General features: G+C 38.7%; 1 protein-coding gene across 2 annotated transcripts in view; it reads right to left on the reverse strand.

The window, feature by feature from the left end:
• Positions 1-17,615, reverse strand: part of kcnip4a (potassium voltage-gated channel interacting protein 4a) — a 1,101,054-nt gene that overhangs the window by 1,000,947 nt on the left and 82,492 nt on the right. The window contains exons 1-2 of one of the 2 annotated variants that reach the window (XM_048537222.2): positions 5,107-5,430; positions 2,390-2,627 (exon numbers count right to left, since the gene is read on the reverse strand). The exons of the other annotated variant lie outside the window; for it this stretch is intronic. Coding sequence (XP_048393179.2) covers positions 2,390-2,537 — 148 coding nt within the window. The 5' untranslated portion in view covers positions 2,538-2,627; positions 5,107-5,430. Of the gene's footprint in view, positions 1-2,389; positions 2,628-5,106; positions 5,431-17,615 lie in introns of those variants that run through there. 2 annotated transcript variants of the gene reach the window in all.

A 17,615-nucleotide genomic window follows, 5' to 3' on the forward strand; every position in this document is an offset into this window, starting at 1 on the left:
TTTCAATTTCTAAAGTAGCATTTTAGCCGCATTAGGGTTATATTTTTACTGCACATTTAAAATATTTTCAATATGCGTTAGAAGTAAGTAGTCTGGTTTATTTTACTTTATCTTCATTTGTTTTGTTCAGAAACTTTTGTTTTATTGTTAAAGAAAAATGTACAGCATTACCTGCTTCTTTTTCAGTGAGATCACTTTGTTAAATAAATCAAAGTATGATCAATCAAGCCAGCTTTCAGTCTGGAATCTGACTTGCCAAATTACATCAGTGGCTCAGGTCAAAACTGTATTGATATTATTCTTCATTGCTCAGCTGATGACATCATACGTTGGTACTCATATTTTCCATTTTCTTATCTTGCTTTTATTAAGTCAGTAATCCCTCAAAGTCTGAACATCCTACCAGATCTTTGAACAGGTCATTAGGCTCATTCTCACTCAACAATTGGCATTGGAACTTGATGGTGCTGAACAGCAGCCGAGGAGAAGTCAGCTCTTAGGTCAAGAACCTGAAAATTCAGGACACAGCAGACTCACCTTCTAAGGAAGGAGGGTGCAGATCATCATTTATATATGTGAAGGATTGGACAAGAATATTCAGGTTGTAAAGCAACTAGTTGTGGATTCGATTAAATCTAAAGACGTTCTCTGCAAAATGATCAGGAAAGCTTTTAATCTGTGAGACGCAGCCTGCAGAGAGTGACAGCTGCAGGCGGTTGAATTTACTTACCCATCTAAAAAAGTCCAGAGTGGTTTTAATGGGGATGTTGAAGGGACATATCTACTCAAACTTAAAAATCTTACCATCAAGTTTAATATTCATGAGTATAAAACTGTCTTCAACACAAGCTCTGGGTACACAAAAAAATGTTCAGAAATGAATCTGTACAATGAACATAAAAGCCTCATTTAAGTAATGGCACCAGAATGCGTCTTCTGTATTAAAACACTGTGCTCAAATACTAACATAGAACTGAACATGAAATTCTCAAGTTATTCAGGTTTATTCCTGCTCTACTACCATGATTTAGAGGCTGTTTTCTGGATAAAATTATAAAGGAGTGAATTCTGACCAGTACAGCATTGAACTTTTGTGTGATGTGAATTCTGAATTCACAGAATGATTAATTTTGTAAGGCACAACTTCTATTTAATATAGGAGGGAGTACTGCAAGACTATTGTACTAATTGAAATTAAATAATCAAGGTTGCACATGAAATTTCATCACTTTGGGTGATGTTTCATTCTTGATGTGTATCCTGCTCATTTAACTGGAATTAGAGGTCAAAAGAAGTTTCAGTAGAAAATGTGTCTGTGCCTAAATACACCAACTGAATGTGAAATTAAATGAATCACATTGACAGCTGCACAAGATTTCCCAAATTCAAGACAAACCTGTTGGCAAGGCTTTTAATCCTGCATTACTACAGGCTTAAATAGGTAACTCCTTACATTTTAGCATGGGTTAACCAATTTAGAGAGGTGTACAAAAATATAACATGGATACAATGATCTATAATTTCAGCTTTCAAAGCAGGTGTAAAATTAGAGATATGCATCACTTTCTTATTTTGGTTATAGAACCAGTCTGATTTATTTCCACTGAAATTGATCAGAAAGAATTTTAAAAATAGATTTGTATCCCTAATTTGACATTTGCATCACAACTTCAAATCTTACCCCCTAGTCTCAGAAATGTGGCTCCATTGTACATTTTCAACAGTGTTCACACATTAAAGAATTTGCATAGCCTAAAAGCATTTCCAAAAAAATGCAAGAAAAAATGCAAAAATTATAAATTATTTGGTCCTATTTCAACTGCCTAAGTTATCCATCTATTTTGCATTCAACTTGAGCTGTAATATTGACAGATTCATAGAGTCTGTATATGTCCCATTAAGTACATTTTATTTTCAAATAAATGAACTCAATCTTCCTGCATCCAAGAATCCAATGTATTTTTTCTGCCATCATCCACTCTTAACGTGAACAATTTCAATCACACTGTGCAACATCTTTGTGGCCCATAAATTAAAACAAAACATGTGAGCACTTCTAAGAATATTACTGGTTGAATATTTTAGCAAACTGAATTTTTTATATGAACAAAACATTCAACATTCTCTCACATATAAGTCAAGACATCACTTGAAACATTTGTTAAATTGTTATAAACATGCAAGTTTGGAAACTCATACTTAATCACAGTTGAACTTCTTTGTATCCAAGTCTTTAGGAAGCTATTGTCCGTTAAAACTATAGGCAAAGCAATCTGATACAATGCATTTAATGTTTGATAATATTAAATATAATTTAAAACACTTTTTAGTTTAAAATAATTGAATATGGAGGAGTTCCCACGTAAACAATAAAAAAAATGGACTGTACCTTTGGTGGCTGGAGTTGTCCAGGCAAGGATTCGTTTAACGAGACAGCAGTTCAGCAGTACTGCTTTGGACAGGCCATGCTTCTTTCGAAACTCATGCATATCCTCTCGCCATTTCTGGGACCTTTTTGTGGAAGTGGCCATCGACATCTCGTTCTCACTGCTTCCCTTAGCACAGGGAAATTTGCTTCAGATGCACCAAACCACGATGCCAAGACTGCTCAGTCAGCTTAAATTACCCTTGACATTGGAACAATTTGGAATTAATATGTGAATACTGTTGTTTGTTATCTTGATGGTATCATTATATACAAGACATGATGAATTTTCAGGTATTAGCAATCTCAAACTATGTGCTGCTGCAATGTCTATGGAATTATACTGGACAAACTTCTTTTGATTTAATGTAATTCACAAAGGTTCTGGTAATAAACACTTGAATAATATTGCACAAGTGCTCAGTTTGTCCAAAAGAATTCCTGACCAATATTTCAGCAGAAACATTCACAGCTATGGTCTGCTAAACTGGCTGAGAAAGGTTTAACAGACCCATGTACATAGTAACATCAGGGATAAATTGTTTTCAACATATCTCCACAAAAATCACCTGAAATAGTCATCATTAATAGACAAATGAAAACTCAGTGACTTCCTTTGCCAAAACAGATTTTGTTTTCAAATTGTATTATATATTTGTTTCAATTTACAAAGTTTCACTCTGCTGCAATATTCACGGAGTTGTAGTTACCAACATTAATGATTAGCCTCGCCCTCCGATTTGCAAAAGCAATCACCTGATAGGTAAGCCTATAAAGAGTTTGAGGTAAAAAATGGCTTGAGTGGAGTAAGAAGAAAAATGTTGGATGTGTATAAATGAAATGGAAGAAACTTTAGCATTAACACTTACTGAATTAGTAAGAATGGATAAACATTCAGTGTTAAAAAGACACATATATAATGGAACATTGGATTCTACAAGGAAGTCAATTCTATTTTCATTTCATGTAAAATTGTGATTTTATCAAAAGATTAAGAGAGTTAATTTCCCAATTTTAATTACGTTAGTTATGCTTGGAGGAAAACATTTGTTAGCTGGTTTGGGTGAATTGACAGTCCAAAATAATAAATGCAAAATATTTATATCTCAGTAAGTATCTGCTGGTGGATTTAAGATGATTGCATCCTCTAGGTCAGAAAAAGGACAAAAAAAGTCTGTTGAGGTTCGGCGGTGGCACTGAGGCTACAGAATTTCTATCTCGAACAGTACTGTTCAGTTTATAGTCAGAAATTCATTTACAGTGCAGAAGGTGACTATTTAGCTAATCTTATAATTCTGACTGAGAACCGCTCTATCAAGGCGTTAAATGGGTACTTCAGATCATTACAGAGATAGTACAACTTCTTGATTACTGAGAATACGGTTAGGTTACAGAAGACATTGTTAAAACTTCAAGGAAAACTAACATCGTGATGATACTGTGTATTTATATTTAAATGATTAGTTAGTTATCAGAATAATACATTGCAACTGTGTATCAATTTTCAATGATGCCAAATTCACAAACATTCATTTTGGCTAATTCCATGCATCACAGGTTATCTTTTTATATTTTTCAAAGACTACAAGTTAAAATTAAACTGACAGTGCTGAACAAAAACCATGATGTTGATAGCAATCCAAGAAACGGTGATCACTGGTAGCAATGTGAATTCAAGTCAATATTTGAAAAAGAATTGAAAATTGCCTAATATATAAAATTCTTATGAATGAGAAAATCAAATGGAATCAGAAAGACTCAGCACATGGTTGTTTTATTTACCCAATTCAAAATATCCCTAATTTCTTGGAATAATTCAGTCACTTTCTACTTGGACGGCATTTGAAATTGTGCTTGATAAATTATTCCAAATGAGTGTTGACTTGTCATAACATAACACTCAACATCATTTCAGTTAAGTTATACAGTCCTGTTACATAATCAGGACAATTAGTATTTGTATTTAGCTGCAGCTTCTCTAAAACGTGGAGGCAGATATGAATGGTCTCAATAACATTTTTGAAATTTAAACCTTACATGGTTAAAACACCAAGTGCAAATTTCATCAAAATATATAAAAAAGGAGAGAAAATATATAATGTGCATTCAGTATTGACAGCAATTTTGAGCAATTAGGTTAAACTCATCTGATGAAATTTGGCACATGGTTATCATCATAATTATTATTGAAATCAAAGATGTGTGAATATTTATCAAAAGGCAAAATCAAATTTGTACATTTGTACTGAAATCTGGGATTAGCAGTTGATGTTTTGCAATTTTTAACAACTACATTCCTTTTATTTTGAATGTCGCTTTGCAATTATTCATGTTATTTGTTTCACAGTAGGAGAGAAAGAAGTACAGGGTGGTATTCAACAGCAATTTATTTTTAAAACACAAGAACAACAATGATGCTTTCATTTCCATTTTGGTGGATCAAAATCAATGCTGCATTCAAAAGGATTCAAAATACAATTATTTTCTTCAATTACTAGATCCATAATTCAGTTGTGTGCCAGCAATTAGCCATGTATGGAAACACAAACAGAACACAACTTCAATAATAATACCAAAGGATTCATATTGTACTTTTTAATCAGGCACAAATTTAAAACATGTTTTTTTAGTACAATTGCAATAAGTTGAATTGCTGATACTAAAATAAATATTTATCTTACCTTAATCTTGTGTCAGTAAAGATAGACTATAAATTAATCTTCCTGCGGCTGCAGCAGTTATCCTGCCTACTCGAGCTTTCTTGGCTTTACAGTAAGGGGCTCACCCCTGTGGCTGTTTTTGAAAAACCAGGCTACCGAGGCAAGAGTAGGAATTACAGACTGTTTGAGCTTTATATTGGTTCCACTTAATAGATGAAAAATCAGAACCCAGTTACAGATTGTTGTTCAAAATTGGGATCATTCCAGTTCTGTACCTTCCAGTTTACTCGTGCAACCCAATGAATCTTTCTATAAACCCATTTATCACAAATGACTGCTACTTCACAGCAACTGACAACCTTTTAGCAACAGCCAATTACAAATAGGGGACAACTGCTGAGCTCCAGATGGGCGTGGGGGAAAGCAGGAAGATGATAAGACTGTTCAATATCTCAAAATCATTCAAACTTGACAGGAATAAAAATACCTTCCAAAATCATTATTGCAACTGATCATTCAATGCAGGGTATTTGCCTCAAATATGTACAACTGCTAGATGGGAGAAACTATTAAACTTAAATTCACCCTGTAGATTTAGTTTTTTCTGGAATGTAGCAACGCGAACTGAAGAACAAAATAAATAAGAGATATGTCTATCCCCAAGTATTCAAAGCCTTATTATGCTGTTTCATAACAAAACACTGCACATCTTTGAATAATAAAAGGCCATAGTTTGATTTAAATTCAATTTCAAAACTGCATTCATTAAAGAATAAAGCACCCCTTTGAATTATTGGCAACCATTCTCAGGAAGCTATTTCAATATCTATTTGCATCTGTGCAAAGTCAACAACAAGTTTTTTTTTCCTTTCAGTTCATAAAGAGTCAGCTACAACATTGCCACATATGCCTGAAGTTTCAGAATATTGCACATATGCAATCATATTAGGTATTTTTCAACAGATTCTCAGGGTGGGTTAACCAAAGATGAATTCTCAGTTAATGGTTGAAACATATGATTTCATTCATTTCACAGCTTTTTACAGAATCTTGCAAATTACAATGGAAATGACTACTGTTAAAATAGCAAAACTGCTAAATTCAAAATAAATTTGTTTTGTTTTTAAACCATAGCTGGCATAAATATTTAAGTATACATGTTCAATGGAGGTGGATGAGATCAGGTGTGCAGTCAGTGGGTAGACATTCCAACCTGCTGCAAACAAGGTAACAAACTCAAATCAGAGGAAATGAAGTATCTCAAAGTAGTCGCCTCAACACTTGAGCATTGTACTATAACAATTCATTTTATCTTTAATATAAAGTTATCTGCTAAAATTTTTTAAGTCGTTGAAATGTGAATGCAAGAAGTAGCTGATACATATTGCAAGTGTCTGTTTAGAAAAGGCGTCTGAATGTTCCCTTAGAAGCATAACACCACATCGAGACATTCACTAATTCAGCAGTTATAGTACGCTGCAGATCTGAACTCTGCACTGAGCTTGTGATAATAATTTCCATGGCATCTGTTGTAAATTCAACAGTAGATTGTCAGATTATAGTATGTTATTATGGGAAGTGATGGAATAGTGATAATGTCATGAGACTAGCAATCCAAGCGCCTGACTAATGTTCAGGAGAACACAGATTTGAATCTCACCACGACAGATGGTGAATTTTGTAAAGGGGAAAAGTGGAGTTCCTCAAGGAAAATCCAACCTGTGCCTGTGTCTCAGGTTGAAAAGGGAAGCTGGTTTCTTAAAAATGTTGTTCCTGAAGTTTATTGCAGAATTAGGAATTTGAGAAGGTTCATGAAGATTTCTATTAACTCCATCCTGACACTGTATAGAATTAAGCTCCACATGGAACCACATTGGTAAAACAAAAGACCCTGATATGAGTTATGTACAGGCTTCCTAGCAGTAGTTGAGATATGTGGTAGAAAATAAATCAGGAGATAGAAAAAGCATGCAAGAAACACACATTTACAAGAATCATGGGGGACTTCAATATACAGGTGGATTGGAGAAAGCAGGTTGGCAGTGGGTTCTAAGAAAAGAAATTTGTAGAATTGTTTTAGAGCAGCTTGTGACAGAGCCCACTAGGGAACAAGCAATTCTAGAGTTGGTGATGCATGATAAGGAAGACGATGAGAGAGCTTAAAATGAAGGAACCCCTCGGGTCAGCGACCATAACATGAGAGAATTCACCCTGCAGTTTGAGGGGGAGATGTTTGAATCAGACGTAATGGTATTACAATTAAGTAAAGGTAAATACATAAACATAAGGGAGGAGATGGTCAGATCTGATTGGAGGGTAGACTAGCAGGGAAGTTAGTGGAGCAGGAATGACAGGTGTTTCTGGGGTAATTCAGGAGGTGCAGCATAAATTCATCCTAAGAAAGAAGAGACATCTTAAGGGGAGGAGAAGGCAACCACGGCTGATTAGGGAAATTACATCTTAAGGGGAGGAGAAGGCAACCACGGCTGATTAGGGAAATTAGGGGCTGAATAACAGCAAAGAAAAGCAAACAATGTAGTGAGAATGAATGAGAAGCTAGAAGATTGGGAAGTATTTAAAAACCAGCAGAGGATAACCAAAAAAGCAATAAGTGGAGAGAAGGCAATATGAGGGCAAACTATTTAGTAATATAAAAGAGTAGTGCATGAGTTTTATTTAGATATTTAACAGATAAGAGATGCAAGAGTGGACATTGGACTGCTGGGAAATTAAGCTGGAGAAACAGTAATGGGGAAGAAAAGTGGCAGAGGAACTGAATGGGTACTTGCCACAGTCTGCACAGTGGAAGATAGCAGTAATGTATCAGAACTTTAAGAGTGTCAGGGGCAATTAGATTCAGATTCCCCACAGTGTGGAAACAGGCCCTTTGGCCCAACATGTCCACACCGCCCCTTGATATATCCCACCCAGACCCATCCCCATATAACCCACACACTCCTGAACACTATGGGCAATTTTGCATGGCCAATCCACCTAGCCTGCACATCCTTGGACTGTGGGAGGAAACCGGAGCACCCGGAGGAAACCCACGCAGACAAGGGGAGAATGTGCAAACTCCACACAGACAGTTGCCCAAAGGTGGAATCGAACCTGGGTCCCTGGTGCTGTGAGGCTGTAGTGCTAACCACTGAGCCACCGTGCCGCCCCGTGCTGGCGATGGTTGAGTGCGGTGGCCATCACGAATGAGGTGCTGGGGAAGCTGAACGGTCTAAAAGTGGATAAATGATAAGCGCCAGAAAGACTAAACCCCAACATCCTGAAGGAGACTGCTGAAGAGATTCTTCAGAAATCACTGGAGTCAGGGAGGGCCTCAGAGGACTAAAAAATAGCTAATTTACCATTATAAGGGAGGGCATAAGATGACAGGAAATTATAGGCCAGTTCCACAGGGCTCTGTCCTTGGGCCTCTACTGTTTGTAATTTTTATTAATGACTTGGATGAGGGGATTGAAGGATGGGTCAGCAAGTTTGCAGACGACACAAAGGTCGGAGGTGTCGTTGACAGTGTAGAGGGCTGTTGTAGGCTGCAGCGGGACATTGACAGGATGCAGAGATGGGCTGAGAGTTGGCAGATGGAGTTCAATCTGGATAAATGCGAGGTGATGCATTTTGGAAGGTCGAATTTGAAAGCTGAGTACAGGATTAAGGATAGGATTCTTGGCAGTGTGGAGGAACAGAGGGATCTTGGTGTGTAGACACATAGATCCCTTAAAATGGCCACCCAAGTGGACAGGGTTGTTAAGAAAGCATATGGTGTTTTGGCTTTCATTAGCAGGGGGATTGAGTTTAAGAGTCGTGAGATTTTGTTGCAGCTCTATAAAACTTCGGTTAGACCGTACTTGGAATACTGCGTCCAGTTCTGGTCGCCCTGTTATAGGAAAGATGTGGATGCTTTGGAGAGGGTCCAGAGGAGGTTTACCAGGATGCTGCCTGGACTGGAGGGCTTATCTTATGAAGAGAGGTTGACTGAGCTCGGTCTCTTTTCATTGGAGAAAAGGAGGAGGAGAGGGGACCTAATTGAGGTATACAAGATAATGAGAGGCATAGATAGAGTTGATAGCCAGAGACTATTTCCCAGGGCAGAAATGGCTAGCACGAGGGGTCATAGTTTTAAGCTGTTTGGAGGAAAGTATAGAGGGGATGTCAGAGGCGGGTTCTTTACACAGAGAGTTGTGAGAGCATGGAATGCGTTGCCAGCAGTAGTTGTGGAAGCAAGGTCATTGGGGTCATTTAAGAGACGGCTGGACATGCATATGGTCACAGAAATTTGAGGGTGCATACATGAGGATCAATGGTCGGCACAACATTGTGGGCTGAAGGGCCTGTTCTGTGCTGTACTGTCCTATGTTCTAAGTTCTTTGTTCTAGTTAGTCTGACCTCAGTCATTGTTAACATTTTTAAGGGTCCATTATTAAGGATGAATTTCTGGGGTACTCGGAAGAGTATGGTAAACCAGGGCTGTGTCAGCACAGCTTTGTCAAAGGGAGGTCATGTCGACAAATCTGTTAGAATTCTTCGAGGAAGTTAAACATAAGAAAGCCAATAGACGTGTAAACTTTGAAAGGTTCAAAAAGGTTGTTGCTGGGATTCAGGGTTTGATCTGTAGGGAGATGCTGAATAGGCTGGAGGCTTTTTCCCCCAGAGCTTTGGTGGTCTTACAGAGCTGTAGAACATCATGAGGGGCATGGATAGAGTGAATAGCCAAGGTCTTTTTACCCCCAGAATAGGGAAGTCCAAAACCAGAGGTGAGAGGGCACAGATTTAAAAGGGACCCGAGGAGCAACTTTTTCACACAGAGAGTGATGAGTCTGTGAAATGAGCTGCCAGAGGAAGTGGTGGAGGCTAGTATAACATTTAAAAGGCTTTTGGATGAGCATGTGAATAGGAAGGATAGACAGAGATATGGGACAAATGGGACTAGATTAGTATAAGTTGTCTGGTCAGTGCGGATGCATTGGACCAAAAGGTCTATTTCCATACGGTATAATTATAACTCTACATGGATTTCCAGAAGGCCTTCGACAAGGTGCCACATAAGAGGCTGCTAAATAACAGCTCATGCTGTTCAGGAGCAAGGTACTGCCTTAGAAAAAGATTAGCTATCTGGCGAAGGCATAGAATGGAGGTAAAGGGGTCCTTTTCAAAGTGGCAGCCAGAGACTAGTGGTGTTCCACAAGGTCAGCATTGGGACCACACCTATTTGCATTGTACATTAATGATCTGCATGAAGAAACTGAGGGCATTGTTGCTAAATTTGCAGATGACACAAAAATAGGTGGAGGGACAGCTAGTGTTGAGAGCACTGCAGAAGGACTTGGACAGGCTAGGCAAAGGAATGGTATATGGAATACAATGTGGGAAAGTATAAGGTTATGCACTTTGTTTGGAAGAAGCAGCATAGGGTATTTTCTAAATGGGGAAAACCTTGGGAAATCTGAAGCACAAAGGGACTAAGGGTCCTAGTCCAGGATTCTCTTAATGTTAATATGCAGTGTCAGTTGGTAGTTAGAAAGGCAAATGTAATATTGGCACTCATTTCTAAAGGGCTAGAATACAAGAGGTGAGATGTACTGCTGAGTCTGTATGAAGCTTGGCACACAGCATTTGGAATATTGTGAGCGGTTTTAGGCCTCGTATCTAAGGGAGGATTTGTTGTATTGGAGAGGGTCCAGAGGAAGTTTACAAGAATGATCCTAGGAATGAAGGGCATCACACAAACAGCAGTTGAGGACACTGTGCCTTTACCTGGAGTTTAGAAAGATGAAGAGGGCATCTTATTGAAACTTACAGAATATTAATAGGCCTGAAGAGAGTGGACATGGAGTAAATGTCCCCACTAGGAGGAGAGACTAGACCTTGGGGGCAAAGCCTCAGAGTGAACCGATGACCCTTTAGAACTAAGATGAGGAGGAATTTCTTCAGCCAGAGTGTGACGGCTCTGTGGAATTCGCTGCCACAGTGGACTGTGGAGGACAAGTCATTGATTGTTTTTAAGACAGAGGTGGATTGGTTCTTAATTCATAAGGATATCAAAAGGATATGGGGAGAAGACAAGCGAATCGGGTTGAGAAACATATTAGTCATGATTGAATGGCAGAACAGGCTCGATGAGTTGAATGGTCTAATTCTGCTCCTTTCTCTTGCGGTCATTCCCAAATGTTTTCACACTTCACTTTTCACCATGTAACAGAATAAAGTTGAAATCCTGCAATGAAGCATTACAATAATATAGCAATTTTCAACGATATTCTAATCTATTAACATTTCTGTTAAAGTTAATAAAGATTGATATGCAACTCAATATCAGAGTACAATTTTACCTCTTTTAAAAACACGTGAATTCTTATAAGTTACATTCAATACATGAGAAACACTTCCTTAAACAAGCCAGAAACTAGAGCATATTACCTAAATTGACAATGTCATATTGAAGAAGCACTTCACTTTCAGCTAAGTCTTCAACAGGGGACTCTACGGTGCAGTGGTAGTATCACTACTTTTGAGCCAATTTAACTCTTAACCACTGACTTCATTCTGGTAAATCAGTTCCATTTGCCTTTAAAGATCAATAAATCACACAGTATTTACATACTGTATTTAATGTTGCTTTGATCCACTCAAGCATCCCCACACTTTCATGCCAATCTATACCAAACTTCATCCCCAGTCACTGACATCCCTTTATAACTTCCATACCAATCTGTGCCCATGTATAAACCTTTGTAGCCTGTATGCCAAGTTAGTGCCAACTGATGTCCCTCACCCTTTGCCCTTATACCTTCCATATGCTCACCCAGTCTCCTATGGACAGATCATTGCTGAGAGGAAGTAAACTTCCAAGTGTCTAAGGATGACCACCATGCATTATTTCTAAACATTCTCATTGATTAGTTCACTAAATTCAAATTTTGGACAACTTAACTCCTTATAAAAACAAGTACTTATATACCTAATATTAAATATTCTATAAACATTTAGAACTGTCGCGCAAACTGCGAACTGACAAGCAATCCTTCCAAAATGTATAGGTTGCGAAATCAGTCATGCAACAGAAATCCCAGAATGACAGTCTTCATACTCAGGTCACCATACCATGAAATACTAAGCACGGATTTTGTTGTTTTGAGAACTGCTCAATTTTGTTTTTAAAATAAAAGCCAGGAAATTTAAATGCAAAGACAGATAGACTGGCCCGCTAAACCTAACAGGCCAGGTGAGTTTATCCACTCTTTACAAACATTCATACCTGCATTTAACAATTCCAAAGAGCACCAGACCTCTCCAACCTTTCTGGACCTTACCAAAAGGGTTCCTTACTTTTCCGAATAACAATGGGAAGTTCAGATCCCTCCCAAAATATAAAACCAAGTTCTGATGTGATAATGGGGACCGTAGATGCTGGAGAAACCAAGATAACAAAGTGTGACGCTGGATGAACACAGCAGGCCAAGCAGCATCTCAGGAGCTCAAGTTGTGCTTTGGACATGCCACTAATGAAAACCAGACTTGCTTAAACCAACTGCACTTTGACAAATGCAGCTGTTTCTGTGAATCACAAATGCGGCACGTTGAACTGTCCCCTGTTCTCCTCCACCTCCATCCCCACTACCCTCCTCCTACCACGACCCCACACAAAAAAGAATATTGGGCACCAAGTTGAGAGGAAACTCTTCTGAAATCGGCATTTCAACATTTTGTCTCAACCAGCAACCTTCTCCGTCTTTATGGAAGTTTAGGCCCTAGTCTTTTGCTGGTTAAAAAAAAAAAGAGATGTGTTAACTTTGCATCAAGAAAGGCAATCTCACTTCAAATTGAATTCCCTCTAATGAGATTTTTGCCAACTGTCATGTGCTTAGAGTGGACAATGAGCATACAATGACAGAAATAGCATGGAAACATATATTGAAGTAAATATATGCACCAGCCCAATACAAGCTACATAATGTTTACTAATAAGTCATAAAAAAATTCCACAGCAGGCCAAGCAGCATCTCAGGCCTACCTACTAACCTCATCCCACCTCCTTGACCTGTCCGTCTTCCCTGGACTGACTTATCCCCACCCTACCTCCCCACCTATACTCTCCTCTCCACCTATCTTCTTTTCTCTCCATCTTCGGTCCGCCTCCCCCTCTTCCCCTATTTATTCCAGTTCCCTCTCCCCATCCCCCTCTCTGATGAAGGGTCTAGGCCCGAAACGGCAGCTTTTGTGCTCCTGAGATGCTGCTTGGCCTGCTGTGTTCATCCAGCTTCACACTTTGTTACTTAGGATTCTCCAGCATCTGCAGTTCCCATTATCTCTGATACAAAAGTTCCATTTATTTTATAATGTTTACTATTATGTGGCATTCCATGCACCTTACTTCACTGGAGGGGGGGATGCAATCTATTCAATTGTGTCTAAACATGCTAATGTTATTTGCATGTCTTGAATTATGTTTATTCAGTTGAAGTTATAGTTGCACTGCGGTGCTTGGTAGGACCTGCCTATCATATTACTGAGATCAATGTTTTGTATAAAACTCATACCGTATTTGAAAAATGAATCAGAATTCCTACAGTGTGGAAAGAGGTCATTCAGCCCATCGAGTCTGCACTGACTCTCTAAACAGCATCCCATTCAGTTGCACCCCTCAACTTCAATGCTGCAACCTGCATTCACAACAGCCAATCCACCTAGCCCTGCACACCTATGGACACTACAGACCACTTAGCATGGTCAATCCATCAAACCCGCACATCTATGGACTGTGGGAGGAAACTGGAGCACCCAGTGAAATACATGCAGATTCAGGGAGAATATGCAAACTCCAAACAGCCAGTCACGTGGGGCTGGAGTTGAACCTGGGTCACTGGTACTGAGGCAACATTACTAGCCACTGAGCTGCATTTACATGTTCCCCACATTTCTTAATTTTTAGTCTTAGGAGGCAAGCAAATAACTAACAGATCTAGATTCAGCTGATGTTTCATAGAATGGCAAATAATCAAGTGCTGTAGTTGTAATTTTACTATCAAATACTACTTGGTCACTGAGAAGTGTAAGGAGGATACATAATGTCCTAAAAATCCCTTGGTGGTGTAAAAGATCAATCCATTTAACCATTTTCTTCATCAACATAAACGAGCAGTGCAAATATTAGTGTGCCTACTAGTCAATCAGCATTGTCATCTTTAATGCCACAAATATCCTGCTCAGCAGTGTTACTCACATTTTCAGTTCTCCTTTGGAAATGATGATTTTGTTCATGAGCCATTATTTTTAAAGCTATTTAGTATCTCTGCAAACAGTTTACCCTTGATTTTTAGAAATGAAATTATTTTTACTAATTCTCAAATGGCAAGCGACATCTGTCATTCAACACAATACGAAAAAGCCATTTTCCCTGCTCTTTGATCTTTTGCCTTCTTCAAATGCTCACACTAAACCCAGCTTTTAAGGGGGCATGTCTACTTGGCTCTTCAGAAGTAATTAATCAAATTAATGACTGCCTTCAGCACATTGGGATCTTTCTCCTACATGTAACAGATTGTAATCAGCAGTTTAAGATTGTGATGCTGATGGAAAATTTCATATCTGTCTTGCAACAATATAAGTAGTCTAATCCATATGTCATTGTTACATAGATCCGGAAGTTACACCTCAAGACCCTGTTGGTTATTGGCTTGGGTTTCGTTACCGGAATACTAAGGGCCCTCATCATTACAGCATAGCAAAAAAATCCAGAGCAACTTCAAGTATATGCTCTTGTGCAATTAAATGCAAAAATACAGAAACTGCTAGTGATACAGCACAGCTTGTGGACAGCGCATTGAAAGTTCTTGAAACAGACTAAACTAAGAGTAGTCGCTCCCCACTAAACATGCAAGAAAAAGTGTGGCATCCATATGGAAGTACTTTTTTTAAAAAAAAATGCAGGATGTCAAGTGATAATTTGATAGCAATTATCACAGATCCTGAAAGGTAACCTAAGTTGGAAGCCTCAAACTTTGGAAATATACTTTGATTTATTTTTTCAATGTCTCTATTTATCAAATCATTGTGATCAGATGGGTTTGTTATGGTGAGTTTCCACTAACATCTATTTCTGGGCTACATAGACAAGGGGCAGGCAATGGCATAACGAAAATGACACTGTACTGTTAATTCAGAACACCAGGCTAATGATCTTGGAGCAGTGAGGGAAAACGGAGTTTGAATCCTACAGTGACATTTCAATGCAATATGAATCTGAAAAATAAAGCTAGCCTCATGGTGACCACATCAGCACTACTGATTGTTTTAAAAAACAACCTGTTTTATTAATACCATCAAAGCAAGAGAATTTGCCTTCCTTTGCTGTTCTGGCCTGACCATTACTCCAGACATTTAGTTCTATGATTAGGCAATAAATGTTGGCCTAGTCAGCAACACTCACCTGCATGTAGGATTGAACAAATGAAGAAAAAGAGGCTACACATTGGGAAAGGATTCCACTCTCACTGAGGAATGATGCTAAATTCAAAATCAGCATTTCAGTAGCATCCCGAACAAGACCAAAAATAGAAATCTCTTCAACTGAATGGTTCTGTCCTTGACGCATGTGGGTCATACCAGACTTGATGAGATCAGGTACACTTTTTAGAAGGGAAATCTGTCACCTGAGAAGTACAGGCACTAGTAGATCCATGATTGTTACCATCTTTGGCTGTTTGGAAAAATTATTTTTGTTCATGGGACGTAGGCATCACATCTGTTGCCCATCCCTAATTGCCCAGAGGGCAGTTAAATGTCAACCACATTGCCATAGGTTTGGAATCACACACAGGCCAGACCTGATAAGAATATCCTTCCTTAAAATGGCACTAGTGAACCAGATACATAACCAACAATGGCTACATGGCCATCATTAGAATAGTTTCTTAATTTCAGACTTTTAATTTAAAATTTGAATTCAGATTTCATGATCTGCTACAGTGGGATTTGAACCTATGGCTCCAGGACATGAGCTGGTTCTCTGATTGCTAATCTAACCACTTTACCACTACAACACTGCCACATCCAGCTGAACCAGAAGAGTCAGGGCAGGTCAAATAGCTTCTTTCCACGTATACGATCCAATGACTGTGACAAAGAGTAGATGACAGACTTTCACTGAACACAGAATAGTCTATGGACAGTCAACAAAGATCTTGCTTGTAAACACTTGAAGGGATTGAGGTTAAAGAGAGCAGGCTGTTGTCTTCTACAATGCCATCATAAATCTGTGGCTCTTCTTCCTCCATAGTCAAATATATATTTCAGATCAAAAGGTAGCCCAAAAATGTTGGTCAGAGTCAAACAGAACTTTGAATAAATTGTCAGTAGGGTAAGGTGCAGGAGAGTGTGTCTTTGGTAGATTCCTTATTGGTTCTAAAATCCAGATGATCGCAAATGAAAAGTACCCAAGCAGGCATCCAAACAAGACAATCAGGTGCAGCACGTGTCATGATGTGGGCTTTGTCTCCAATGGCACACTTCTTCCTGATGCATTAAGGCTTATGTTAGCTCCCATAGCATTAAAAAAAGACAGGCAATGTAGTAGTGAAATATTCATTGTATGTTCATTGTAGTTCCTGATATAGTACAAAGATTAGAGTCACAGGGACTTCAGTGTCTACGCTAATGTTTAAGGAATTCGGATACAAAAAGTAGCATGCATTCATCAGGGTATCTTGGTTCACATGACCATAGTTAAGATGGAGTCTGAGATACTTATGCCTTCAGCTTACATGCTATGAAAATTACATCATGGCTGTGATACCATATAACAATTGACAACATCTGCCTATCAAGTAAAACTGATGAGGTATGCATTTTTTTGTTTGAAAACTTGGTGTTTTGCTACTGGCTGTGGCCAGCCTATATCACCACACGATCAGCACCAGAATTTCCCATACCCAAACCTCCTTGTGCATGATTGTCATGTCTTTGCTGGCTTCTGTTCCTTCATAACGCAAGGAACAGTGAAGTTGCCATAATCCTTGAGGACCAAAAGGCTATTCTCTCACCAGAGAGAGAGATGAGCGGTGCAAGTTTAATCTGAAGGTCACCACACCTCAGGCAAGAGGAAAATCTGAGAAGGAAAGCCCTTCATGATACAGGAATTGAACCTGCACCGGTGGCATTACTCTGTACTGCAGACCAACCACCCAGCAAACTGAGCACAATGTAGCACCATTAGTAGTGATGACTTTCTATAATCTGGGTTGTTTGCATATTGTAGGAATCCTTGCTAGCATCCAGGCAATTAAGAGCAGATTTCCAACTTCCCAGTGCACAATTATGGTGGTTCTTTATCTGTTCACTGGCCTTTGAGTATATTCCAGATCTTTCTGACCATCCATAGAAAGACTATGTATTCATTCTAAGAAGATCCTCCTTATTTGTAGAACCTTTGAAGGTCATTTATTGCCTGATCAGAAAAATAAAACTGCACGTCTCTCGAATAGCAATAACTTAACACCTGAATCACTGAACGACTAGTCCAC

The sequence above is a fragment of the Stegostoma tigrinum genome, chromosome 1 (assembly GCF_030684315.1).
Source record: "Stegostoma tigrinum isolate sSteTig4 chromosome 1, sSteTig4.hap1, whole genome shotgun sequence".
NCBI classification, from domain to species: Eukaryota; Metazoa; Chordata; class Chondrichthyes; order Orectolobiformes; family Stegostomatidae; genus Stegostoma; species Stegostoma tigrinum.